Here is a 24,846-nt window from a genome sequence, read left to right on the forward strand (position 1 = left end):
TATGGATCATTATTGGCTTAGTGTTTCTCGTTATTCTGAGCTGTAATGGAAAACGCGTTCCACTGCCAAACGTTACCTTGATAACCCAGATCCTGCTTCAGTCCAGACATCTTGTCTCATTTTTAATTTGGGTAAACTTTATATTTTTATTCAGTGTCTGAGTTTCCTTTCCGAGTGTCAACAAACTGACACATTTGGAGCTTCCTGTTGAGAAAATAAAGTTTTAATTCCTTTAACCATTTAGTTTCAGTCTGTGATGAACATCTTGCAAACAAACAGCTGATCTTAAGTCATGAGTGGCAGTGTGAACCTGAACAAACAAGCTTTCCTCAAGATGACAAATACAGAAAACAGACTTTTATTTTGAAATTACAAACAGACTTCCTGTTAAGGTATTTACAGCTGGGGGAAAAAAAAAAAACAAAAAAAAAAACCATTTATATAAAAAACAAAACTGTCCTTTCTGCATTCATGCAGTCCATTATTAACTCCCAGAATGCTTTGCATCCTGGTGTTCAGACAGGTGTGTGACATTGGGCAGAGTCTCTGACTGTCCTGTTCACCTGTCACTCTGATGCATCACCTTCTTTCTGTTTCTTCTTCTTTTTCTTCTTTTTGGCACTTTCACCAGCCTGCAGGACAAACAGCTTAATTTTTTTGTAACATTATATATACACTAACATTCATTCATATATATTTTTTTTAGATAAACTGATTCAGTTTCTGTGCATGTCATTTAGAGCCAAGACTGAAATCAGGTGAAATTTCTGATTACTTCTCCAAAAACCTCCAGTTTTTGTTCTACAGTTTAAAGCTGTTTCTTGATTTCTACATCAGTCACATGATCTGTGCATGAAATTTCCAGTTAAACTTTGTTGTAGAAGTGACATGTTCTGTATGAAGTCATGTGACGTTTCCAACAGATTGTATCATGTGACCTGACTGCAGGTGATTTCAGTTTCATTTACCTCAGTCTCAAGTGCTTCCCCTGGCCCTTCCTCCACAGCCTCTGCCTCCAGTTTGGCTCTCTTCTCTTTCTTCTTCTTCTTCTCTTTCTTTACTTCCTCTGCAGAGGGTGTAGAGGGCATCGTCACTTCGCCATCGCTGTCCTCCCTCTTTCTCTGCAGAGATCAAAGTCAAAAGGTCAATGCACATGAAACCAGTGTTCAGATGATATTTATTCATAACTGATGGTGAATTTACTTTTCCTGAAGTATCACATGACTCCTCAGTCGCCTTGGAGACACTGTCAAACAAAACGAAAGCAGTTTTAATGACGTTTCATCACATTGAAACATTTAACCTGACACTGCAAAGTGAGGTCAGATGACTGTGTACAGGTGAGCTGCAGCTCAGCAAACAGCAGAGCCAAGAAGCCCCAACCTGAAGGTTCCTGTAGCAGACCGACTCCCTCACATAGCACATCAGCTTAGTAAGGGATAACCGTCTGCACTCACACCTGTCAATCAATCCCACTCTCCCCAGGTGATGTGTACCTGTAGTCAACATATTGGTTCTTCCAGTCCTGTGGCGTGCTGCCATTTGGTTTCCCATGCTTGTCGAGGAGTCCTTTCTTAATCATCATCTTCTTCTGACTCGCCTGATTGAACCAATGAAAACGTGTTAAACCATCGACAGTGAGGTACTGATCACTTCACTGATGCAATCAAGAACTTCAGGTTTACCTTCGGGCCCAGACCCCACTTCCGAGGATACGTGTCTCTCTCCATGATCACCCGCTTTATTTTCGCCACAACGCCGTGATCACATGTGGAGATCACAGCAGTCGTCATCAGAGCAACCGCTGCACAAGAATTAATGAAGAACGACTCCTCAATGATCATTGATTAATTGGACTCGTTAATCTGAGCTCAAACTAAATGAGAAGCCATCAGAAAAGGGTGATAGATAGCAGGTCATCATGGCCCGAGAGCTACTGCAGCTACTCAGCTCATCATGTGGCTTCAACCTCACGTGTGCACACAAACATACATACCTGTGCAGATTGCCTCCCCCTTGGTTGTTATGACGACTATGTCCTGGTTCACCTCAATGCCGTCTTCGTACCTGAGGACACCTGGCAACATGATCTTGGCTCCATAACAGATGGCGTTTACCTGGAGACACAGTCTGAGTTATCACCATGGAAACAGCAGTGTTTCAGCTTCATTTTTCCAGACGAAGACGACTCACGGCGCTGTCCTTCATCACCAGCCGTTTGTAAGACACCAGCAGCTTCTCCAGCGGGAAGATGACTCTCCTAAGATACGTCTCGTCTTTGTTGTGATCGAACTGCCACTGAGCGTCTAGGACGTCATGCATCGTCACCATGTTGTCCTGAATCAAGCCAATGAAAACGTGATGTCATGACATTAGTGGTGACAGTGATGTCACCAGCAGTGACAGTGGTGTCACTGATGTCAGCAGCACTGAGGCTCCAGATGTACACAATGTGAACTGTGTCTCTGCTGCAGGTTTCTGTTTCAAAGTTTAATTATCAGACCGGCACCAAGCAGCAGGACTGAACTCAACACTTTGACCCTCAGTGACCTCTGAGCTGTACAGGAAGTGATGCTGACCTTCTCTCCTAGGACACCAGACCGGACTCTCCGCAGTTCCTGCATCTGACCTCCGACACCGAGCAGCAGACCCATGTGGACACACAGAGTCCGAATATAAGTTCCTGCTTCACAACTCACCCAGAAGATACCTGGAACACAAAGACAGGTGACCTGTGACATCAGGACTTCCCACCTCTGACCACACCATAAACGCATTCAGAATAAAGCTGTAGATTTAAACTGAGACAGTGAAGATACTGATCAGGGACCAACAGGTGCGTATTGATTGACAGATGTTTTTACCTAGCCTCCTCTCAGGGTCATACTCGATCAGTTTGCTCTCATAGATCGTACGAACTCTCAGTTGCCGTTTGACGGCAGCGATCAGTGGCGGTCGCTGGAACAAAGCGCCGGTCAGTGTTTCCAATGCCTGCAATCAGAATCTGAGTCAGTGATGTCATATTTAAAAGACAGCAAACCGGCCCCTTAACAACATAGATCGGTGATAATGTTTAGGTTTTTTTTTTTTTTTTTTTAAATCAGGAATAAGGTCTCCAAAGTGGCATCAAATACACTGTTCCTTTAAGTTAAACCAGAGCCACAAACAGGATGAATACTGATGAGCATCTGGTCTCCAAATACGTTTAGGTCACAAAAACATCTGTTACACCTGAAATCACAGCTCATTTATGTTAGAGCCATCACTGATTATTTCAATTTGAAAATCAACGAAAACCTCTCTTGCAGCTTGTTAACATTCAGTGTTTCATTAACATTATAATTAAACTATATTCTGCTGGTTTTAAAGATTTAACTATTGATCGGCTGTGACTGCATGCAGAATGCTGTCACACTTACCCGGGCGAGAGCGTGTTCGCTCTCTATTGCATTGTGCAGCCGAACGATTCCCACATACTCTTTACCTGCAACACACACAGAGAGTAGTGAGGGGGCCGCTGGGTTTTACTGTGCTGACACACCTGTCAGTCAGGCGAGGACAATTACAACCACACATCAACTAAAAGGTTTATTCATCCGACATTAACAAAGTTCGCAACAGTGTGTACCGGCGCTCTGTTGAGATTTGACCAACCGCGTGGCTCGGTCTACACACACGATCAGACAGCCCGTGACCTTTGGGTCGAGCGTCCCGCTGTGACCCGTCTTCTCCACCCGAAGGATCCTCCGGATCCATGCCACCACCTCGTGAGATGACGGGTTCGCCGGTTTGTCCAGGTTAATGAAGCCCGACCTGACAGGAAACGGGAAGTAAACTCATCAACATGTATTCAGTTACGTTAACATTTTACCGCACGTACTGCTAGATGACATTTGCTTAGCATTATGTTACCTGACATAGTCCTGGATGCCCCTCTTAAGGGGGTTGCTGCCGTTCGGTAGGGGAGTGTAGTGAGTTGTCCGGACGTTCAATTTGTCAAAATTCTGCAGGACAAATGTTAATGTCAGATAACATGTTGACTTCCTATTTGAAGAGGAGTAACAGGAAGTCAGAGCTGGCTGTAGCACACCGCTCTTATTTTGACAGTCTGCTCTAACACTACCTCTGCCAGCATTTGTCAATCACTGATTACAGTTTTACTCATTAGATTTTTACTTTTTCTCTGCATCATGTGATCAGAACAGTAAGTCGTCTTGGCAGTGGTCAGGTCAAGTCGTTCTCTCCATGTGGTTTCCCGTCATAGTTCGGCAGAACGCCGGCATGGCTGGCACCACGGCAGAGAGGCCCCGCCCCCAGAACGGGAGCAGAGGCAAAGACAAGATGGCCACCGCTCAGAGAATGGATAAACTGCTTCATCACGTCACATGATTGAGACTCAAATTAGTTACTCTGGGGACCTCAACAGTTCATGTTAATACTCTCTTCATTAACAGCAGCACCTGTTCACCTCACCAAGTGGTAAAATGATGCAACATGACAGGTTTATTAACTGCAGCAGTTAGTGTGTCCTTATATCAGGTAAACACAGGTGGTTTACTTTTTTTGTAAGTTATTTTTTGGGCTTTTCTATGCCTTTAAAAGAGCAGCAGTGACAGAGAGACAGAATTGGGGGTGAGCAGGGACGACATACAGCAAAGGGTGGGATTTGAACCCAGGGCGCTGCGGTAAGGACTGATGGTATGCGCTCTACCTGGTTAGCCACCAAGGCACCCCAGGTGTGTTACCTTTAATAAAAGGGGCCACTGAGAAGTGTCCAGAGAGATGACTTTAGACTCTGGTTGGATGAAGAAGTCTCCGCTCTGTTGGATCTCCTGTCAAATAAAAACTAACATTTTTATCTTCACTCAGACAAAATGTTAAACTTACAGTCTGCAGGTTAAATAAACACTCACCCCGACTTCTTCTTCACTGACTTTCTTTGCCTTCTTCTTCTTCTTCACAGAAGCTGCTTAAACATAAATCAGACCAGTTCAGTGTAAATTAACTCCTAACAACAACATCAAAGTGAAAATCTGGTTTCAACAGTATTTAATATCTTGAAATATTTCACGTTATTAATGTTAAATGAGGCAAAGCAACAGCCCACGTGGCCTCTCCAACAGCACGTGGTTGTTAGCATCATAGGCTAACAGACGGAGCTAACAGGCCATCTGAACTGTAAAAAACTCAAATCAAATAACTGATTATAGATACATGCGGCCAGTCCAGCAGAAATCAATACAGGAACTTATAAGGTTTAATCTTCCATATCAGGATTTAGACTCTGCTGTTCACTCAGCTTCAGTCCTGTTAAAACACGCGGTTCAATCTTTACCAATACTAAACACAAAACGCTGCTGAAATTTCTCCTTAAACTCATTTACTCCCGGTTTATTGCAAGTTTATTCCCGGTTTGATTCAGTAGACTCAGAATCCAGCTGGAACTCAGTGTAACCCGGAGCGTCCACACGTGTGTTCTGCGGGGAGCAGGGAGCAGGCCTCCCGGTAAAAGACACTACACTGTTCCTACGGTGCTGCAGGTTGGTGCATGAAATGAACGCTGAACTAATAAATCGACTGTTAAGTTAAAAAAGAAGCTAACACAACACTAAAAGCCGAGCACTGTCGCTATAATACAAACTTGTCCTTAAATTACATTTTTCTTAATGCAGTTTGGCGTCAAATGCAGACACACGGTTCCAGACACAAACAGATTAAACAGATTGAGTCAGACGTTAAACTGTTAGTTTAAACACTAGGATCAGACAAAGTCGGTAAATTTAAATGTTTCCAGTGAAACGTGTAGACCACTCACCCTCCGTGTCCGCCATCTTACACTGAAAGACTGAGCGCAGAGACCGAGACCTCCTTCCTCCTCCTCTTCCTCCTCATCCTTCTTCTGGGCGGATATATATATATATTAAACAGCTTCCGGGGCAATACCGCCCCCTACTGATCTGCAGTGTGAAGTACAGATCTACTCTCTAATATTTATAAGAAGAATAACAATCAAGGCAATAAACTAAATAAATAAAAACCAAACCAAATTAAACCAAATGAAAATGAATAAATAATAATCATAATTATCTGATTCTATTCATCATCTTGTTGATTTAAACACTGTAGAAGAATTTTCCCATTCAGTCATCTGAAGGTTTTTTTTAGAATATTAACCCTTATCCTTTCTTTAATTCTTCTGGAAATAAAACAGTTTCTCCACAATATTCACATTTTCAATGGTTATTATCATATAATATTTCATCCAGACCCTCACTCCCAACTAAAGGTTAATTTTTTTTTAAGATTTCTCCTTTATTGTCTTTCTTCCATTCATTCTGCCATCTCTTTTTCATCAGTCCATAAATCACAGCATTCACTTCTGACATATTAATATTTATATTAATATCTACATTAATGTGACTACTGTGTGAGACGCTTCAGACAGAAAAGTGGTTGGGGGGAGTGAATTAAGAGCACTTTCCCCTCCCTCAACATCCATGACTGAAGTGTCGTTGAGCAAGGCACCTCTGTGTGTGTTTAGTACTAATAAATGGGTTAAATGAATCCCAACATGAGCAGCGGCACAAAACTAAAAACAATCACATTGGAGGATTTCTGGATATTGATTTTAGTATTTCAAACAATAATCTGTACAAAAATCTGGTGTAGTTCCCACTCTCCCTGTCCTCTACTCACTTCAAGGCAATGGCCATGGCCATCATTTCACATGCAGGAACATTTCATTGGTAAGATTATACTCAGTAATTAGCACAGCTGCTGCTGTACCAAATGCCTATGTAAAATCTATAAGTAACCATAAAAGGTCCTTCTAATGAATGAATTCACAATCTTACAATCTCCTTTCTGTCAAACTAAACCAGAAATTAATTTATAATGAAGAGAAATCAAATCCAACATTCAGTAAACTCTATGTAGACAGAGCAGCAGCAGCAGCAGCAGCAGCAGAGACACACACGATTGTCCACAGCAGCTCAGCTCACACAACGCAGGAAGTGTTCCCTGCGTTATGTGACATTTCAGTTTCTTGTTTTTAACACATTTGCAAAAATGTCTAAAATTCTGTTTAGACTTTGTCATTATGGAAAATTGACTGATGAGGGAAAAATTATTTTTTTATTTTAGCATAAAACAAAGAAAAAACAGTTCTGAGTCCAGCTGGACCCTTTAGCAGCTTGTAGGGTTCTCCTCTCAGTAACCCAGACCAGTATCGGCTCCATGGCTGGACTGGGACAGAAATTCAGCCCTGGACTGATCCACTGGGACCAGCCACATGAATGACACTGACAGAGCCAGTAAAGACTTTAAAACCTTTATGGATGTTTTGACGATCCACCGGCCTACCAGGATCTGTGCCAGTAGTCCTCAGTCCAGTCCACCTGTGATCTGGTCTCATCTCTTTCTGTGTCTGAAGCCTTTTTAGATAAAAATGTGGTTTCTTCTTCAGTGGAGGAAATTCTGGAAGGTCACTTTCACTTGAACGCTGAAACTAACACGTATGTGCACTAACATACACATGCATACGGTGGCGGCTACCAAAACAAAGACCAGATCAGATTACGACACACACAGAGGAGTGTGGCTTCACTCTCTGTCCCAGCCTGGTCAGATGCGTACATGAACTGATGAAGCCTCTTGGATGAGAGGTGAAACGTCTTCCCAGACAAATAATCAAGTCCAGTTGTTTTTTCGATTTAAAACTCCTTTAGGATACTATGACCTGGACAAATGAGAATATGCACAGGCCTTCACTCTCTGCTCTGGACGCCGTGACGCATCTATATCTTTACATAGACAAAAGTTGTTTCCTGTTGTGTCTCATTGTCACATTATATCTCATAACATTTATTGAAACATTTTGTTTCTTTTACATTCTGGGTTTTTGTCTTAAAGACTTTTTGGTGCATGTATTCAAATTCTTAAACTGTTAATTTATCTGTAAAAATGTGAAGCAAATCAACATTCACCTTTACCCATAATGCAGCAGTGATGGCAGCTGGTAGCAGTCACACACATTTCTTCTGAAAAGGCAGATTTAGTGAGATAATAAAATTTGAATATTAAATAATTTCACACCAACAAATTGTTAAAAGAAATTCTTTGGATCCGTCGTTTCACTGAAAACTAGCCCCGCCTCCACCAGTGATGTCACTCAAGTTGTTCTGCCCAGAAGCAGTCAGACTGTCTCTGACTGGTCAGACACAGTGGCAGGTGAGTGGGTCTCTGTGTGAGCTGGTGATGACTCGGACTCTGTGATTGGTCAGTTTCTGCAGGTCTGAGATCAGCTGCATCAGACGAGGACTCGGCTCGTAGACGACCCAGCTAGGGTCTGTGGGGTCAGGTCTGTAGTACGAATCCAGAACCTCTAGTGTGTTTAGACGCTGCAGTTGCTGCAGCTGCAGGAAGTCACTGTCCGAAACATGGTGATGTCTGAAAGAAAGCAACCACGTCACTATGGAAAACAGCAGGCCAAAGTGTTCTAGGTTAAAGGTTATCAGGTGTCAGTGACTCACCTGATCCGTAGTGTCCTCAGGTGAGGGAACAGCTGTGGGAGGAGTCTGACCAGGTTGGAGGAGGAGCTCCAGGGCTCCAGGTGCAGCTGTTCCAGGTGAGGAGCTCTGATTGAGACCACCTGCAGGTCTTCAGGCTGCAGATCCACACAGAGTGTCAGACTGAGGAGGGAGGACGGCAGGAAGTCTGCATATGCTGCCAGAGGATGGCCTCCTATTATACAGACCGAGTGAGGGTTAGTTTTCTAAAGCTTTGAAGGTTAAAATTCAGAAACAGGCCGATAGGTCTTTTTAAAAGGTAAGAGTAACAGTAATGTTAACCAGAGTCGCAGTAGAGTCTCACCATGCACACTGAGGCTGCGGAGCTGAGGCAGTGATGTCAGCCATGTTTGCAGGTGACAGGTGGGCCCAGGTACGGAGTACAGGTGGAAGATTGACAGGCTGTGGAGGCGGGACAAAGGCTGCAGAACTTCCTGCGTCACCACAGCATCATAGTTCAACAGCTGAAGGTCAGACAGCTGCAGAGTCGCGGCACCTGATGAACAACAAACAACACACACCTGTGTTTACACTTGTGTGTAGACCTGTGGTCACCTGAAATCTCAGTATAACACCTGGATGGAGGGAGTTACATCACAGCTCGTTTAGAGCCAATCAGGGTCACCTGTGTGTGTTTACCTGAGAGGTGGGCGGGGCTAAAGAAGTCATGTGATAGGGTTCTGTAGGTGATCATGGTCCAGGACAGTTGTTTGAGCTCGGTCAGGTGAGTCAGGATGCCGCTGAGCGTTGGGACTCTTAGACTACCGTCGTGATGCAGCACCAGTGAAGTGAGACGAGTCAGCTGACTGACGGCGGCCAACAGGTGAGAGGTTGGACAGGTGAGCTGTACATTGCAGAGGCTGAGCTGCGTCAGCTGATGACTCAGAGGAAACAGGAAGTCCAGGCTCTTCACTGGTATGGAACAGGAAGTGATGGACAGGCGCTGCAGGCGATGGAACTGTTTCAGCTCGCTGACGCCTCCTTCGGTCCAGTCGTCCAATCGCAGCGCATGGAGGGCAGGAAGCCAGGTGGACAGCTGCCTCAGGTGTTTCTTCTTCCCTGAACGCACCGACACACTGCCCACGTGCCTCTGAGCCAGGCTGCGCCAGAATGGGCGGTTATACCTGGAGAAGTCTCGCAGCACGAGGCTGAAGCCACGCCACAGGGAGCAGCACTTATCCAACAGACACCGGAAGTGTGAACAGGTGCAGCGCACCTGAAGTTTGTCTCTCCATGACAAGAAACTGAACACCTGCAGCCACAGCTCGGCGGGAAGCTGCAGCACTGACGTCATTGTGAGTTCACGCCTCACTGACACGTGAACACCGACGTCTGAGCAGCTGGTTTATCAAGTATTAGTAACAATTGATATTGATATTAATATAATTCGCGGTCTGATCGATCGGAGGAACACGGACTTTCTTCCTTCTTCCTGCTGCGTCAGTAGTTGAGAGCGTGTGAGCAGCAGGAGGTCTCACTCCGTCGGTTCCTGCTGAGCTCAGGGTTCATGATGATTCAGCTGCTGATTCTTGATCGATGATTTTCTCTTTCATCTACTTCCTAATATTTGAAATGAAACCTTAAACAAAACATAAACTGCAACCGAAATCTAAAGAAGAACTCCAAGAGGACCCTGCTGCCATAAAAACTGAGGAGAAGAAGAAAGGATCGATCAGCAGGAGGCGCCAACGCACTGCAGAAATGACACAGAAGAAGAAATATCCGGAAGCGTGAGGTCGATCGTCAACGTGAGCGGAGAAATTTGTTGATCAAATGGATGGTGAGTGATCATCTGGTGCTGATCATACGGTCGATCATCGATTTCTGTAATGGCTTTATTGATTGATAGATTGAGTAATCTGAAAACGAATCAATTCGCTGCTCCGCGTGTTAAACTATTAACTGATCATCTTAACAGCTGATGTATTGATCAGAGTGAACCCTGGATCAGATTTATGATTATTGTTCCTCTCTCAGTGTGTTCACTGATAAATATTATTTTGCTGAGGGATCATTAATATTCTCAGAGGTAAAAGGTATGTCCGATTTCTTCCAACAAGAGTGTAGGTGATAATCAATAGTAAAATGAATAATTGATTACTATTGGTAATTCTCAGATAAAACCATGGAACCTTTCCTTTAAATTATTGAATCGTAACAATAAATAAATAAAAAATAATGAATTTTCAGAGATTCAGTTTATAACAGATAGTGTTTTTATAAAAAAAAAATAATAATAATTTAACTGATGTTTACAACCAAGGAGCTTCATTAAATTCAAATGTTGTGTGTGTGTGTGTGTGTGTGTGTGTGTGTGTGTGTGTGCGCATGCATGCGTCTGTCTGTCTGTCTGTCTGCGTGGGTTCAAACATCTGAGAAAATCTCTGATATTTTCATATATATCACCTCAGAGAAATCAGAAAGTTTCAAAAAGATTTTAAACACATGAGGTTTTGTTTATTTCACTGATTCTAGAATAATCAAATTAAACTAATCAGAGATATTGATCAGAGTCAGAGTCTTAGAGTCAAACCAGGGCTGGACTAAAGATTTTTAAGCAGCATGGAGCTCTGAACAACTTTGCAGAAACTGGATCAGTTGTGTCAGACAAACCAGAGGAGACCAGAAGAGACCAGACCATCAGAAGATCAACACATGTCTGCTCTACACGCATCAGTCTGAATTCTCTAAATACAAACACTTGTCATAACGATGATAATGATAATAAATTAAATATATAAACTGATTTTTCTCTTTGTCGTGATGAGAAAACTATAAAAACAATAATATGTAAATGTATGGCTACGTGAAATGTTTTGTTCAGTTCAATAATAAAAACCAGACAAATTATGTTCTCAGGTGTGTCAGGTGATATCATGGTGACCTCAACAAACAGGAAGTGCTCTGCTGTCACAGGAAGTGCCAGAAAGATCAAAGATAATGCAGCTGACTGGCACAACCTGATACTGAGGTGGGAAAAACTCAACGAGGATGGATTCAATGTCGCAGCATACATCGTTAATATGAGACTGTGAGTTAATTACTTTAATTAGCTCAGTTTAATGAGTTAATTTTCAGTTTAATGAAGGTTTTAATGAAGGTTTTTACTGATTAAGGATTCGTCAGCATCATAAAGTGAGACAAGAGATGATTTATCATTTCCCTCCTGTAACGCTGTCACAGATATTTTCCGTCCACACATTCCTCCTTAAAAACTGGGGCCTACATTGCCCACAATGCACCTGTACTCCTGCAGGAGCTCTTTCTACTCTCTCTAGCTCTTTCTACTCATTCAGTTCAGACACCTTTCCTGAACCAGATTCTTCAGAACTGACCTTGAACAGAAGAAACTCACTGACAGATGTTCATCTGTTCAGGAGCTTCACCTGTAGGACTTATGTTAGTCACATGACTTTTCATAATTATCATCACTTTTCTTTCCTTCAGTTCTCAGAACAGTCAGCTGCAGCTGGTGGACCAGTCTTCATCACCTTCATCACCTTCATCAGCTTCAGCAGCTCCAGCAGCTCCAGCAGTTGGCGCTGCAGAGCTGCAGGATGAATGCTGCAAACTTCAGGACGTTGTTGACAAAATGGTGAAACTCTGTTTAACTTCAGTTTATTTACATTTATTTAACTGAGGAGTAAGTTTCAGCAAAAAAAACTTGTCAACTGATTGGTTGAAGTTTTGATAAATGCCACGCTCTGATTGGCTGATGGTTTTGTAAATGCTCTTCACTCACCTGTGTGTGGGGGCTACGTGCTGAACTGCTCCTGCGCCAGCGTGACTGCTGCAGACCTGTCTTTGCATTGGATATTGGCTATAAATAATAATAATAAAAATATGTAATCATCCATCATTGAGAGAGAGAGAGAGAGAGAGAGCACGAGCACTGGATTCTATTCTCTTCACCTACACTGTGTTTCTTCTACGACCAAATAGAAATGTGGCCTTCACTGTCTCCTTTTATGACAAACGATATTTATTCATATTATTCAGACACATGTCATGTTACTGGTATTATGTAAATATGACATCATCAGATCTTTCCCTTGAGTCTCACTCAGACTCTGTGGCTCTGAGCTGTTTAAGAACAACCTCACCTGAACTCTGTTCATTCAGATGTTTCATTCATTCTTTAAAATTAATGTCACAGAACAGAACTAGATTCCCCTGCTCCTGTTGTTTCCTCCACCAAACAGTCAAGTTACAGGAAACATGGTCACAGTCTCCTTCCTGAGTTACAGCATTGGATAATAACCCTAGTTGACCTTTGACCTTATGTATATAAAATGTCATCACTTCATTTTATCCTTATGAACATTTGAGTTAAATTGTGTTAACTGAATGAATTGACCTTTGACAGCTGATCCTGAATCCATTTAAACACCACTTATAAACTGTTTAAATAAAGTTGAATTTAAGCCGTCTGTAGACTCTGCAGCGATCATATTACATCACTTCCTGTTAATATAACATGTTGATTTATTTTAGGACAAAATTATCTGTTTAATTTGTTCTTGTTTTGCACACTGTGTTCTTCCTGTTAGGTCACCGTGGTGAAAAAGATGGAGCAACTGATGACATCACAGCGAGGCATTCAGGATCTGGAGGAATTCCAGTTCGGACCTGAAGGAAGAAAGTGTCCTCTGTTTCACACCTGGAACACCAAACAGTTTAGTGAGTCTACTTCTACACATCTGAGTGATGACATCACACTGACCTGAGCACTGTCCATAGACTCACCTGCAGAACATCAGTGTGTTCCACCTGTTCACAGTGTGGTATATTCATCAGCCCTGGTTCAGCCTGTTTTCATCTAAACAAACTAACATCTGTAGAAAAACAAGCATTTTCCATTAAAGACGACCTCAGTTGTGAAAAGATGTTTGTTTTTGTTGTCGTCTCAAGTTTTATCTCGTTTCAGAGTTATTGTCTGGTGTCCTGTGGGAAGCCTTCAGTCAGGAGCTGAAATTGAAGCAGACAATCCTGCAGGAACTCGCCCACACTGAGACTTCTGACCTGTGCATGGTCTACTTGTCTTGCTGGCTGCACCAGCCCTTTATACCCCCGCAGATCAGACTTACCCTGGAGTCTGTGTTGCTGGAGACGGGGCACCGGCCACTGTGAGCTCATCTGCCGCCCAGGGTCATGAGGTCAATGTCGGGGTCATCTCTGAGAATCCAGGTGTTAGCCTGGCTTAAAGGCGGTTTAGGAGTAATTTACTAACCTAGTAGTCTGATTAACATTTCTGGCTTATTGAACAGGTGTAGAAATAGAAACAGGTAAACTCAGGTGAGTTCACCTGCAGCCTGGACTTTAACTCTTTCATGTCCACCAGGCATGCAAGTTGAGCTTTTCTTTCACTGTTACCTTTACTGTACAGGTGCGTTTCTGTCAGAGCAGCTCAAGTCTCTGAATCCTGAAATTAACTGTGAATGTTGATAAATGTCTATTTATTAAGTGCTGACATTAAATAAACAAGTATTTCATTTGTTACTTAAAGTAAAACTAGTTTTTGTTTTGTTTGATGTCTTTAGAGTTTAATTTACTGGTGAGAAAATACAACTGAAGTACAACGTATCTGGTAATTCAGAAACTACGAGACACTGATGTGTCACTGAGAATTTATTAAAAATGCAATGTTCACAACGATGAACAAAAGCTACTCAGACAGAAAGCGTGATTTGAGTTTGTCACATCAGTTTATTGGAGGAACATGAAATATGTTTAATGCATTCAGCACTTGAACGATCAACATGACAAATCAATAAACTTTGATTTCCTCAAAACTGTTTTCAGTCCGTCCTCACGTCGATTCTCCAAACGATTACAAACATTGAGTTCACACGTTTGGAAAATGTTTTGCTGTGAAGTTTTATAAAAAGTAATAAAATAGTGCAACCTTTTTTAAACTTTGTTTTCATATTTATCTACATATAAACAGCCAACTAATCGGGTTCTATTTTTAAACGAACAAGTCCAAATATGGAACCACTGGAGAAAAAAAAAGTTTACAAATTTACAATCACTCCAGATTCCTTAAAAACCAGCAGGAAGATCAGGTACCTCCTGTCAAGCCGCCGATGACATCATCAAAGGTGAGAACTGAATGAACCAATCAAACATCAAGATGAACTGAGACAATAAGTACGGCAGCCCAGAGGGGGACACTAGTTTGTATTATATAAACCACAAACTGATCATTAAGTGATGCTGCTCATATTTAGATGTTTAATCTGTTTACCTGAGGTCAGGATTCATTGATCAGGTTTACTGTGTCCTCACCTGTTCAGGTTCACGTTCACAGTTTGATCATTTCTCTCAGGGTAACAGCGTTTAAACATTAAATATGAAGAGCTGAACGTCGACTACAGATTGCAGCCTTCTGGTTTCTGAACAGAGGTTTGATATTTTAGGAAAAAAAACTTCAGGTGTTTGTTGGAAGATCTTCAACTTGTTGCAAAGTTCAGTCTGATGTCACCAACAGTGTCCGACCAGAACAGGTTGATATTAAAGGAACAGTTCATCCCGTTTGTCCTCAAGTGCTAATATGAAACAGCAGAACCAACAGAAACACCTGAAGCCACAAACCAGAAGTCTGAAGACCTGTTAACTACAGGGTACTCTTTACACCCACTTTGTCCTCAGGGACGCTGCAAGAAACATGAGTTGCTAATTGGTCAGACTGACAGGTGTGTTTATGATGCCTGTTTGTTGACTTGTCTTTTAGGACTGTTGCAGGTCCAGTTGTTTCACGGATCCAGGTGTTTGTCAATTCTTTGTTGATGTTCACCTGTGCGGACATGTAAGACTCTCAGCTTAAGGTATTGTCCATTGACAGCACCTGGGAGGTCATACCACCTTATAAATACTACCTTAAACATCCAGACTCTCACTGTCAGTGGTTCAGGTCAGTTTCTGGTTCTACTCAGTCCAGATCAGTCTGGATCCTGTTCAGAGTTTAATGAGGAGTTTTGGCTCCGTCTGACGCCTCAATGCCCAGCAAGGCCTGGACTGCCTCCAGGGGGACCCCCTCTGGAGTCTGGATGTGCATCGTGGTCCCATCTGGCCCATTGACAATGACAATCCGGTCTGAACCAGGCTCCGCCAGCTGGACTGTCAGCCCCTCAGTCTGGATGTATATCTCCTGTCCCTCTTGCAGCTCTTTGGCCTCACATGCATCTGTGGTGGAATCAGACTGGGATGAGTCCCTCTGCTGAAGCTGGGAGGAGGCCAGAGTCTGGGCTGTGCTGGACTCCAGTGTCTGGGCTGTGCTGGACTCCAGTGTCTGGGCTGTGCTGGACTCCAGTGTCTGGGCTGTGCTGGACTCCAGTGTCTGGATCGTGGTGGATCCAGGTGTCTGGGTTGTGCTGGACTCCAGAGCCTGGGCTGTGTTTGACTCCAGTGTCTGGATTGTGGTGGATCCAGATGTCTGGACGCAGCCAGACTCAAGTGTCTTTGTGTCTGCGGTAGTCTCAGGACTTGAACCCAGAGCTTTCTCCAGCTCCTTCATCTGGGCTGCAATGTCAGTGGTGCTCAGGACCTGGTCCTGGCCTGCTGGTAGAGTCTCCACTTGGACGTCAGTCTGCAGAGGCCCCTCCCCCTGATCTTCACCTGGGGTGATCTCCATAGGTGTGGCAGGGAGCGGAGCCTTGGTGGATGTCATCTTTGCAGAGGTGAAGCCAGAAGAGCTGGGGGACCAGAGAAACACATTCATACCTCGAAAGACCAGATCAGTTCTGTAGACCTAGTCCAGGTGTGACACCGATACACTAGACAGCAAAACCCTCAGGTTGGTGAAACAGAGCAACACCAGCTTCTGAGCTTTAACACCACATCTCCATGTGATCAGCTGTTTTACCTGTACACTAGGAGGGTGGCAGCAGCGTCAGCTTACCTGGAGGCAGAGTCAGCGGTGGTGGTCAATAGTTTTGATCCACCTGGAATCACCAAAGGAGACACAGAGACTGAGCAGGACTTTAGAGACGAGTTTACAGGGGTCACAGCGGTCACGGGGGTCACAGAGGTCACGGGGGTCACTGTCAAACCACCTTGAAGAGAAAAGTGCGAAGACATAAAGAAACCAGCCATAGACATCTACACGTAGACGCCTAGTTGGCTGCTATATCGTACGTCAAAATTGCCGCCATATTGGACAGGCAAGACTGGTCTGTAAACAAGCACACGGAGGTGCTGCACATTTTCTGGATAAAAAGCTCTGGAACATTTTTATTTTCAAAGGTTTATGATCTATGTGAAGTTAAAATAAAAGTTTGTTCTACACTTATTTAGAATCATGATAGTTTAGGCTGAAATCTGTTTATCGTATCATCGCAACAGGCTGAAGCGACCAATGTGGCGTCTATGTGTATACGTCTGTCCAAATGTATGAGTGTAGTACTGATGTAGTAGAGTGCAGTAACTGTACTTGTTCTGTGTGTCTCGATACCGTTCTGCTGAACGGGAACACTGTTCTCCATCTTGAATCTCTTTGACGGCGGCAGCATCTTGGAATTCTAGAAGACATATTTTCTGATGAACTCAGACTGAACCTGGATCAGGTTTAACTGTCACAGTCCTGGTCTCTATCAGGGTACAACAGGTAACAGATCCAGGTCTCTGAAATCAGGACACTCCAAAGACAGCAGGTAAACATACTGGAACCAGATCTAACCTGGATCCAGATGCTAACTGATCCAATCTGGAGCCAAATATAAACTGGAACCAGATCTAAACAGGATCGAAGAACCTAACCTCACTGACAGCTTGTTTACCTCCATGTATCGAACATTCTTATTGGTCAGACTGCAATTGGGAGATGCTCCAGCAACAACCTTCATCCTGTTCACCTCATCCAGGATCCCTAGACACCTGGCAACCTGAATCACACAGAGCAGTGACCTAGTTACGGATCTCTATGCTGCTACGGCCAACCTACAACAGAACGTTTGTGACTGTAGATACAGTAGAACCCAGTAGAAGCTCTCACCTCAATGTTTCTGACCTCAAGTGGTGTGGCTCCACCCTGTGGACTGATGATGTAATCCTGAGCGGCCTGTTTCACCTGAACCTGCAGGGACTCATACTCACGGTAAATGTCCGGAAACCGAGTCCGAGCTGAACCGCTGCGCTCCACCTAAAAACCAGAGGACACACAGTGTTTCTGAGTGAAGACTGACTGTGTCTCCACCTGAAAACCAAGTTTCCTGCAGGATCATACTGAACAATGGAGTGGCCCACCTTCCCTAAAATAAAAAAGCACTTCCTCTAACAACACAATAAATTTCATTACACTTTTAATCATCCAGCCACTTTCTGTCATTTATCAGGGGTGGGGTCATGGTGGCCTTCTCTCCAGTGGGGTCCTCCTGGAACATCCTGGGTTAATCCCAAACCAGATGAGATATATAATTAGAGACGGGTACCCGGTATTAAATGGATTTCAGGGCTAAATATTTAAAGACCTGAGTATTGATAAGCTTCGACTTTATCGGTTCTGCTCTCTGTACTGAAGAAATTAAGAAAATAAATTTCCTGATTGTTATTCTGACATAGAAGTTCTCTCACATTTTATCACAAACTCTGTTTCTGAATAAGACATTCGTCTATGATGTTCATCTGCATGTGTGTGAGGGGCGGGGGTTGGTAGTTCTGTCACGCTGGAGCACCGTGCAACACACACACACACACACACACACACACACACACACTAGCTGCAGCCTGGAGCCCACACACAGAGTTAACTACATTATAAGAACATGGGTTAATGAAAAGCAACTATTATCCAGTTGATTGTTCTGGGTTTGTTTTTTTAATTCAACCTGAAATAAACAGAGCATCGTCTGAATTGTTCAGTAATTCAGTTTTTCACATCATCTATAAGGACCAAAGATACAATCCTGAGATTGCACTACTTAGCTGAAACAGGGAGACCAGATACCCCTCCTAAAGCTATACCTGGGAGGGGAGCTAACTTGGTATTAGACTTTCTGCTCTCTGCTCCTGTCCTGTTTTAAATCTCTTATCTTAACCCTAACCTTGATAGAATGGTTGAATGTACCACGGACTACATTAACTTCTGTATGAACACTGTAATACCAGCAAGAACTGTACACTGCTTTCCAACCAAGAAACTCTGGATCACCAGTAACATCAAGACCCTCCTCAACTAGAAAAGGAGGCTTTCGGGGATGGAGACAGGGAGAAGCTCAGGTGTATTCAACATGAGCTTAAGAGGAGATTAAAGCAGACGAAGGAGGACTACAAAAAGAAAGTAGAGAGGAAGCTGCAGCACAACAACACCAGAGAGGTGTGGAAGGGGATGAGGACCATCACTGGCTATAAAGACAAGAACAGCCAGGCAACATCAGGTGATGTGGACAAGGCCAATGTGTGTCCAAGGATGTTAAAGGACTGTGCAGCCCAGCTAGCTGAGCCTCTCCATAAGATCTTCAACTTAAGCCTACAAATACGGAGGGTCCCGGTCCTGTGGAAAACATCATGTGTTGTTCCAGTAGCTTAAGTAGGACGACCGGCTGAGATCACATCACACTTCATGAAGACCCTGGAGTAGCTGCTTCTCTACCTTCTGAGGCCACAGGTTGAACATGCACTAGACCCCCTACAGTTCGCCTACAAAGAACATATGGGAGTGGATGATGCCGTACTTTACCTGCTCCACTAGGCCCATTCTTACTTGGATGAGCCAGGTAGTTACATGAGGATTATGTTCTTTGATTTCTCAAGTGCATTTAATACCATCCAACCCCCCACTCTTAAAGACAAGCTGGAGGGGATGGGGTTGGATCCCTGCTTCACATCCTGGATTTTGGATTACCTGACAAGACAACCACAGTATGTCAGGCTGGGTAACTGTGTCTCAGGGACACATCTATTGTGGCGTGTAACAGGAACGGGCAGGAAGAGGAGAACAGGGATCTGACGATGGATTCAGTGAATAGAGTGACAAGAACTGCCTCCTTCTGAACACCTCCAAGACCAAGGAGATGGTCATCGACTTTCAGAGGTGTAGGCCCACCCTTCAGCCAGTCAACATTCAAGGGAAGGACAATGAGGTGGTGCACACTTATAAATACCTAGGTGTGCACCTGGACAGTAAACTGGACTGGTCCCTGAACACAGATGCCATCTACCTGAACGGGCAGAACCGGCTCTTTTTCCTGAGGAGGCTCAGGTTCTTTGACGACTGCAGTGTGCAGTCTGCAATGCTGCACATGTTTTATCAGTCAGTGGTGGCCAGACTCTTTTATGCTGCAGTCTGCTGGGCAGCAGCATGTGAGACATGAACACAAAGAGACTGAACAAGATGGTAAAAAAGGCTGCGTCTGTGCTTGGCAGGAGTCTGGACTCACTCAGGACTGTTGTGGAGAGACGCATGCAATGAAAGATGGAGGCCTTCTTAGACAATACCAACCACCCTCTCCACAACATCCTGGCAGGACAGAGAAGCAGCTACAGAAGCAAACTCTCATCTCACTGCGCTGCAGAACAGAGAGGTTGTAGTGTGTATGCAGTGTGTGTGTGTGTGTATAGTGCGTGTGTATAGACTACAGGCCTGTACCTTTGCCAGCAGCAGATCCCAAAGACTCAACACTTTGGTCAAACGAGGAAGAACGATGTCCATCAGCTCTTCATCCTCACACTGCTCCACCAGCTGCAAACAACACATGGTCACTTCATACACCTGTAGTACAAATCATTACACCAGGCCTGTAAAGCCCCTATCTCCTCTTTCTTCGCTTACCTCTTGCAAGCGGTCTCGTCTCCTCTCTGCATGCTGCTCTGCTGTTACCGTGGTAACACTGAGCTTCGGAGGTCGCCCGCGCCGACCCCGCTTACTGACGAGGCCCACCGTCACCTGAGATAATGAATCAATCAGATTAAATGATTATTTTGCTGTTGTAAAGGACGCACCGGTGTAGCACCGATCAACTGATCAATCAATGAAGAATAATAAAAAAATTCCTAAGTGAAGTTTTTATTCAATAAAGATCCAGGTTAAACCAGTGAACTCACCTTAGGAGGCGGAGCCAGTGATCGACCCCGGCCCCGACCCCGTCCCCGGCCCCTGCCTCTTCCTCGTCCCCGAGGTCGTCCAGGGCCCCGGTGATGGAGACCCCTGAGTCCTACAGCTGCTGCTGGACCCCCCTCCACCTGAAGACAGACAGGAAGTCAACCTGACAACAACTAACCAGTCAAATAGTCACGAGTTAACTACTGCTTAAATAACGAGTCAGGTAATCTCGCATTCATTAACTAGTTTGTAATAAACCAGTTAATAAACAAGACAAATCAATAACTAGTCAATCACAATAATTCACTAATGGGGCTTTGAGTAGCTCAGTTGGATGAGCATCCGCCCCATGTGTAGAGGCCACAGTCCTCGCTGCAGTCGGCCCCGGTTCGAGTCCCGCATCGGAGCCCTTAGCTGCATGTCATTCCCCCTCTCTCTGCCTCCCCATCTCCTGTCTCTCTACTGTGCTGTCAATAAAGGCACAAAAAGCCCGAAAAAAAAAAAAAAAAATCACAAAAAATACTGTTTTGTTATTATTAGTGCCGAGTCATCAGTCGTCATGACAACCTGTGGAAACACATTTAAACTGATGTCAGCTGGGAGGATACAACAGTGTAACACTGTGTGTGTGTGTGTGTGTGTCTCTCACACAGGTGTGTTACCTGAGTATGGTGTCTCACTCTGAGTTTATGTAGTTTGATTTTTAGATGAATATCAGAGATGTATGTTCCATTATTTTATAAAAAGATGTCAGTTAGATGATGATCAATAATTATATAATCTATAATCATCTTATAATAATCAATCCGAGCCGGACATATGTGATCACTGTATGTAACCAGACGTTAATTAACTAGTTAGTTAACCAGACTAATTAACCAGGTTATTACACTACACTCAGTAATTTGAAGTTAACAACACAGTAATTATTTTGTAAGTCATACAGTAATTAACCAGTCAATAGCCAGTTATTATTTATGAGCCACTGATTAACCAGCTAGTAACCAGTCAGTAATAAACTACAGAGCTAAAAGCTCAAACTTATCTTCTGAGTTTCTCTTACTCTGTTCGTTGCCATGGTAGCAGGTTTGTCCTCCTTCTTTTTCTCCTCCTCTCTTACTGTCATCTCCTGTGGTTGGCTGATGTCTCTTAGTGTGCCTGGTATGTTGCCGGGCTGACTGCCAGGTGGATCGGGATCTCCATGCGTCGGGTTCAATTTATAGTGCCGGTTCAGGCCTCCTGGACCGATGTAGGCCTTGTCACAGGTCTGGCAGCGGTGGGACCGGGACTTGTGGCTGTAGGTGAGGGAGGTGGAGGCGCCGGGGGAGGGGCCATCGTTCCTCCCGCCCTCTCCCTCCTCCTCCTCCACGCTCATGTCGGAGTAGTCGTCAGAGTCGGACTGGTGGCTGTCGGCCAGGTCTTCCGTCTTTATGAACTTGTAGTCTTTGGCTTTGTACTTTGGTGGTCTGGAGACCCGACCTGATCTGGTCTGGACCTTCACCGTCTTCTTCTCCCTCTTTTTCACCTTCTTTTTCTCTTTTTCTCTTTCTTTGTCCTTCACTCCTAGGTGTCCAGGGGGCAGAGCAGCAGGGGGTGTGGTCACGGTGGCAGGTCGAGCTGGTGTGGTGGTCTGGACTGGGACTGCCACTGCCACTGCAGGTGGTTTAACAGAACTCTTACTGGTGGCTGCTGTCGTGCCATTAGTGGGATTTTTAATTAGCGGGACGCTAACAGTTTTAGCAGCAGAACTGGGTGGCGTCTTGATGATGGAGGTGGCCGTGGTCTTAACAGTGGAGGGGGTCTGGACTCTGATGGGGGATGCTACAGATTTCTGACCTGGACTGGAGGTGGTTCCCGTTGATGTCGTCTGGCCCGTCAGCTTGTGGACCAATGGGAGAAGAGATCCAACGACGGGGGTGGGGCTCTGCAGCAGCAGCTGGATGGGTGGGTCCCCCGCACTCTGCTGCAGGAAAAACTGCTGACCCTGCTGACCAACCACAGGCTGGATGTGGATAATCTGAGCACTGCTCACACTGCCATTAGCCGACAGCTTCACCTGTGGATGATTGACAGCTACACTCTTCTGCTGCAGGGCTGCACCAGGCTTCACTTCCTGTTTGGGAGGAACCTGGATCTGGATCCTGACGGGCTCTGACTGAAAGGACAGAAAACCAGAAACCAATTAACCAATTAAGTAATTTTTTCACTTGCAAAATAATGTTTCAACTTCAACCTAAAACAGATTTTTTTCTCATTTTATTTGAATTATCTAAAAAGGCCTCAGGAAAAAACAACCCCCAGCAATCCAGCAGGTAACACTTGGGTTGATCATCTTCTTTCAATCATCTCCTGTCAATAAGATCAGATCTACGCTGGACCCTGTCTGAACCCTCAGTTTGGCAACCCCTGCTTTAAGTGAACATTGACCGACTGGTGGAGTCCTGTTCTGACAGAGCAGATGAACAGAACCGGGGGGAGCGGCAGTCTGGATCTGTCTGAAGCTGGTGAGACCATTACAGTCCAGATGAACCTGACTGATCTTTAACCAGCATTCATGTGTGACCCACCTTCTTCTGGACCACTTGGACTGAGCCGCAGGTCTGCATGGCCACTTGCTGGGCGACACTCTTCAGCTGCTGGGAAGCATTGTTCTGGGTTGTGGTCTTTAGATTCTGCTGAGGGACCTGGACCTGAATCTGCTTCTGCTGCTTCAGACCCTGCTGGACCTGGACCTGGTGCTTCAGACCCTGCTGGGGAACCTGGACCTGCTGGACGTGGACCTGCTGCTTCAGGGTCTGTTGGGGGACCTGGACATGGACCTGCTGCTGGGGGACATGGATGTGGACATGCTGCTGGGACTTGGTGACCTGGTTGATAACCTGCTGCAGCTGGCTCGGGTCGAGGGCCGCGTTGTGGACTGGGATGGTTTTAACCAGCTGGCTTTGCTGGAGCAACTGGGCGGCCTCGGTGTCAGAGACCTGGACGATCTGCTGCTTGGTGAGCTGGTCCAGCAAAGCCTGCTGCTCCTCGGCCGTCAGCCCGGACCCCTCGACCAGAGTTCCGTCCGGCTGCACGTAGATGATGGTGGTGTTGACCAGGTCCGGTCCCAGGCCTGTGAACTCTGTGCCCACAAGTATGCTCTGTTCCTCCGGGCAGCTCTGTAAGAAGTCCGCCAGCTGAGCTCCGGATCCTGACGGTAAACTCTCCCCAGACTGGCCGCTCTCTGCACTGAACACGGTCTGTGAACTCTCCCCGGGCTGAACGCTCTGGTCGGCGGCCGCTGCAGAAACATTCCCCCCGGTCTGAGTGATGTATGCAGCGGACGCTGATGGTAAACTCTCCGCGGGCTGAGTGCAGTTGGCGACAGGGGACTGAGCCGCGGGCACCGGCAGCTCGGCGGCTGTTATTGTTCTGATAGAACCGCTGTCATCCTCGTTGTCCGCCATTTTGGCTGTGAGGCTAACTGTTAGCTTAGCTCAGGCTGGGGGCCAGTCGGTGACTCAAATCAACCGGATCGTAGGTCAATATCACTGAATAAATACTGTTTTATAAAATCTGTGTGTGCTGGTGTATAAAACGCCCCGCTGGGATGAAGGACGTCATTAACGGGAGCGGTGATAACGGTAGTGTGTAACGGTTAGCGGGGGGAGTTTTGAACTAGCCTAGCTTAGCCCACAGCAGGAGCGGAGACGCGGAGCTCCAGGACCGGAAACACCACCGGACTGGATTCATTATTGTAGTATTAAACATTTTAATGTTGATTAGTGTGTATTTTACATTGGAATAAGAAAGAAAGCATCTGCGTTGTTGATTTTTATGAAATAAAATTAACATCAAGATAAAAAATATTTCAAAATAAAATAATAACACCAATATGTTTTGTGCAATCAAATTAACTTCAGATGATCATTACATGTTAGAAAGTCAACATGTGCATTAATGGGCTATTCCACTGTTATACAACCATTATCAAGCCGTTTTTGTACTAATTTTTTTAAATATTGATTGTTCCCGTTAAAAATGTGTTTATCAGCACATTTATAATCAGTAGCCAGAAAATATAGTTTGTTTGGAAATCTTATTATTTCACAGGGACAGCAAACTTATCAGTTTCATTGTTACATTCAAGGAGAAACCCAATTTCTCCCATTAAATTAAACAAAATACTAAAGAAGGTATTCTGAACGTTTTACTTATCTTTTTACCTTAAAAGTGTTCGTATAAAGTACAACTTTAAACATT

At 44.6% G+C, this 24,846-nt stretch overlaps 4 protein-coding genes and 1 non-coding gene across 8 annotated transcripts; 1 reads left to right on the forward strand and 4 right to left on the reverse strand.

The window, feature by feature from the left end:
- Window positions 1–342: 342 nt before the first annotated feature.
- Window positions 343–5,909, reverse strand: dkc1 (dyskeratosis congenita 1, dyskerin). Of its 2 annotated transcripts, none has more exons than XM_056394105.1 (15): window positions 5,816–5,909; window positions 4,914–4,969; window positions 4,746–4,832; window positions 3,913–4,004; window positions 3,629–3,813; window positions 3,420–3,484; window positions 2,865–2,991; window positions 2,580–2,710; window positions 2,194–2,337; window positions 1,997–2,117; window positions 1,686–1,804; window positions 1,497–1,600; window positions 1,204–1,246; window positions 969–1,121; window positions 343–632 (listed from the first exon to the last, which is right to left on the reverse strand). In XM_056394105.1, the coding sequence occupies exons 1-15, from the start codon at window positions 5,829–5,831 to the stop codon at window positions 567–569; spliced, it is 1,509 nt and encodes a 502-aa protein (XP_056250080.1). In that variant the 5' UTR covers window positions 5,832–5,909; the 3' UTR covers window positions 343–566. The 2 variants fall into 2 exon arrangements, with proteins under 2 accessions (XP_056250080.1, XP_056250081.1); XM_056394106.1 differs by having other exon boundaries at window positions 4,914–4,966; window positions 5,816–5,893.
- Window positions 1,887–1,963, reverse strand: LOC130180807 (small nucleolar RNA SNORD83). Its single transcript, XR_008829481.1, has one exon. It is a non-coding gene; the product is annotated as a small nucleolar RNA SNORD83 (small nucleolar RNA).
- Window positions 5,910–6,213: 304 nt separating the features above from the next.
- On the reverse strand, window positions 6,214–9,868 carry LOC130179871 (uncharacterized). Its single transcript, XM_056392977.1, has 4 exons — window positions 9,207–9,868; window positions 8,872–9,063; window positions 8,532–8,742; window positions 6,214–8,448 (listed from the first exon to the last, which is right to left on the reverse strand). Exons 1-4 carry the CDS (start codon window positions 9,859–9,861, stop codon window positions 8,214–8,216), a joined length of 1,293 nt encoding a protein of 430 aa, XP_056248952.1. The 5' UTR covers window positions 9,862–9,868; the 3' UTR covers window positions 6,214–8,213.
- A 344-nt stretch (window positions 9,869–10,212) lies between these two features.
- cinp (cyclin dependent kinase 2 interacting protein) lies at window positions 10,213–14,476 on the forward strand. Of its 2 annotated transcripts, none has more exons than XM_056392978.1 (5): window positions 10,213–10,347; window positions 11,427–11,598; window positions 12,015–12,162; window positions 13,118–13,247; window positions 13,495–14,476. In XM_056392978.1, exons 1-5 carry the CDS (start codon window positions 10,341–10,343, stop codon window positions 13,695–13,697), a joined length of 660 nt encoding a protein of 219 aa, XP_056248953.1. In that variant the 5' UTR covers window positions 10,213–10,340; the 3' UTR covers window positions 13,698–14,476. The 2 variants fall into 2 exon arrangements, with proteins under 2 accessions (XP_056248953.1, XP_056248955.1); XM_056392980.1 differs by having other exon boundaries at window positions 11,427–11,538.
- Window positions 14,249–24,374, reverse strand: znf839 (zinc finger protein 839). 2 transcript variants are annotated; one of them, XM_056392976.1, is made up of 10 exons: window positions 23,172–24,374; window positions 21,668–22,759; window positions 20,607–20,744; window positions 20,335–20,448; window positions 20,152–20,244; window positions 17,560–17,706; window positions 17,345–17,449; window positions 16,999–17,086; window positions 16,468–16,510; window positions 14,249–16,261 (listed from the first exon to the last, which is right to left on the reverse strand). In XM_056392976.1, the coding sequence occupies exons 1-10, from the start codon at window positions 24,048–24,050 to the stop codon at window positions 15,532–15,534; spliced, it is 3,429 nt and encodes a 1,142-aa protein (XP_056248951.1). In that variant the 5' UTR covers window positions 24,051–24,374; the 3' UTR covers window positions 14,249–15,531. The 2 variants fall into 2 exon arrangements, with proteins under 2 accessions (XP_056248951.1, XP_056248950.1); XM_056392975.1 differs by having other exon boundaries at window positions 16,468–16,621; window positions 23,172–24,367.
- Window positions 24,375–24,846: the final 472 nt, after the last annotated feature.

This window comes from Seriola aureovittata, chromosome 13 (genome assembly GCF_021018895.1).
Source record: "Seriola aureovittata isolate HTS-2021-v1 ecotype China chromosome 13, ASM2101889v1, whole genome shotgun sequence".
NCBI classification, from domain to species: domain Eukaryota; kingdom Metazoa; phylum Chordata; class Actinopteri; order Carangiformes; family Carangidae; genus Seriola; species Seriola aureovittata.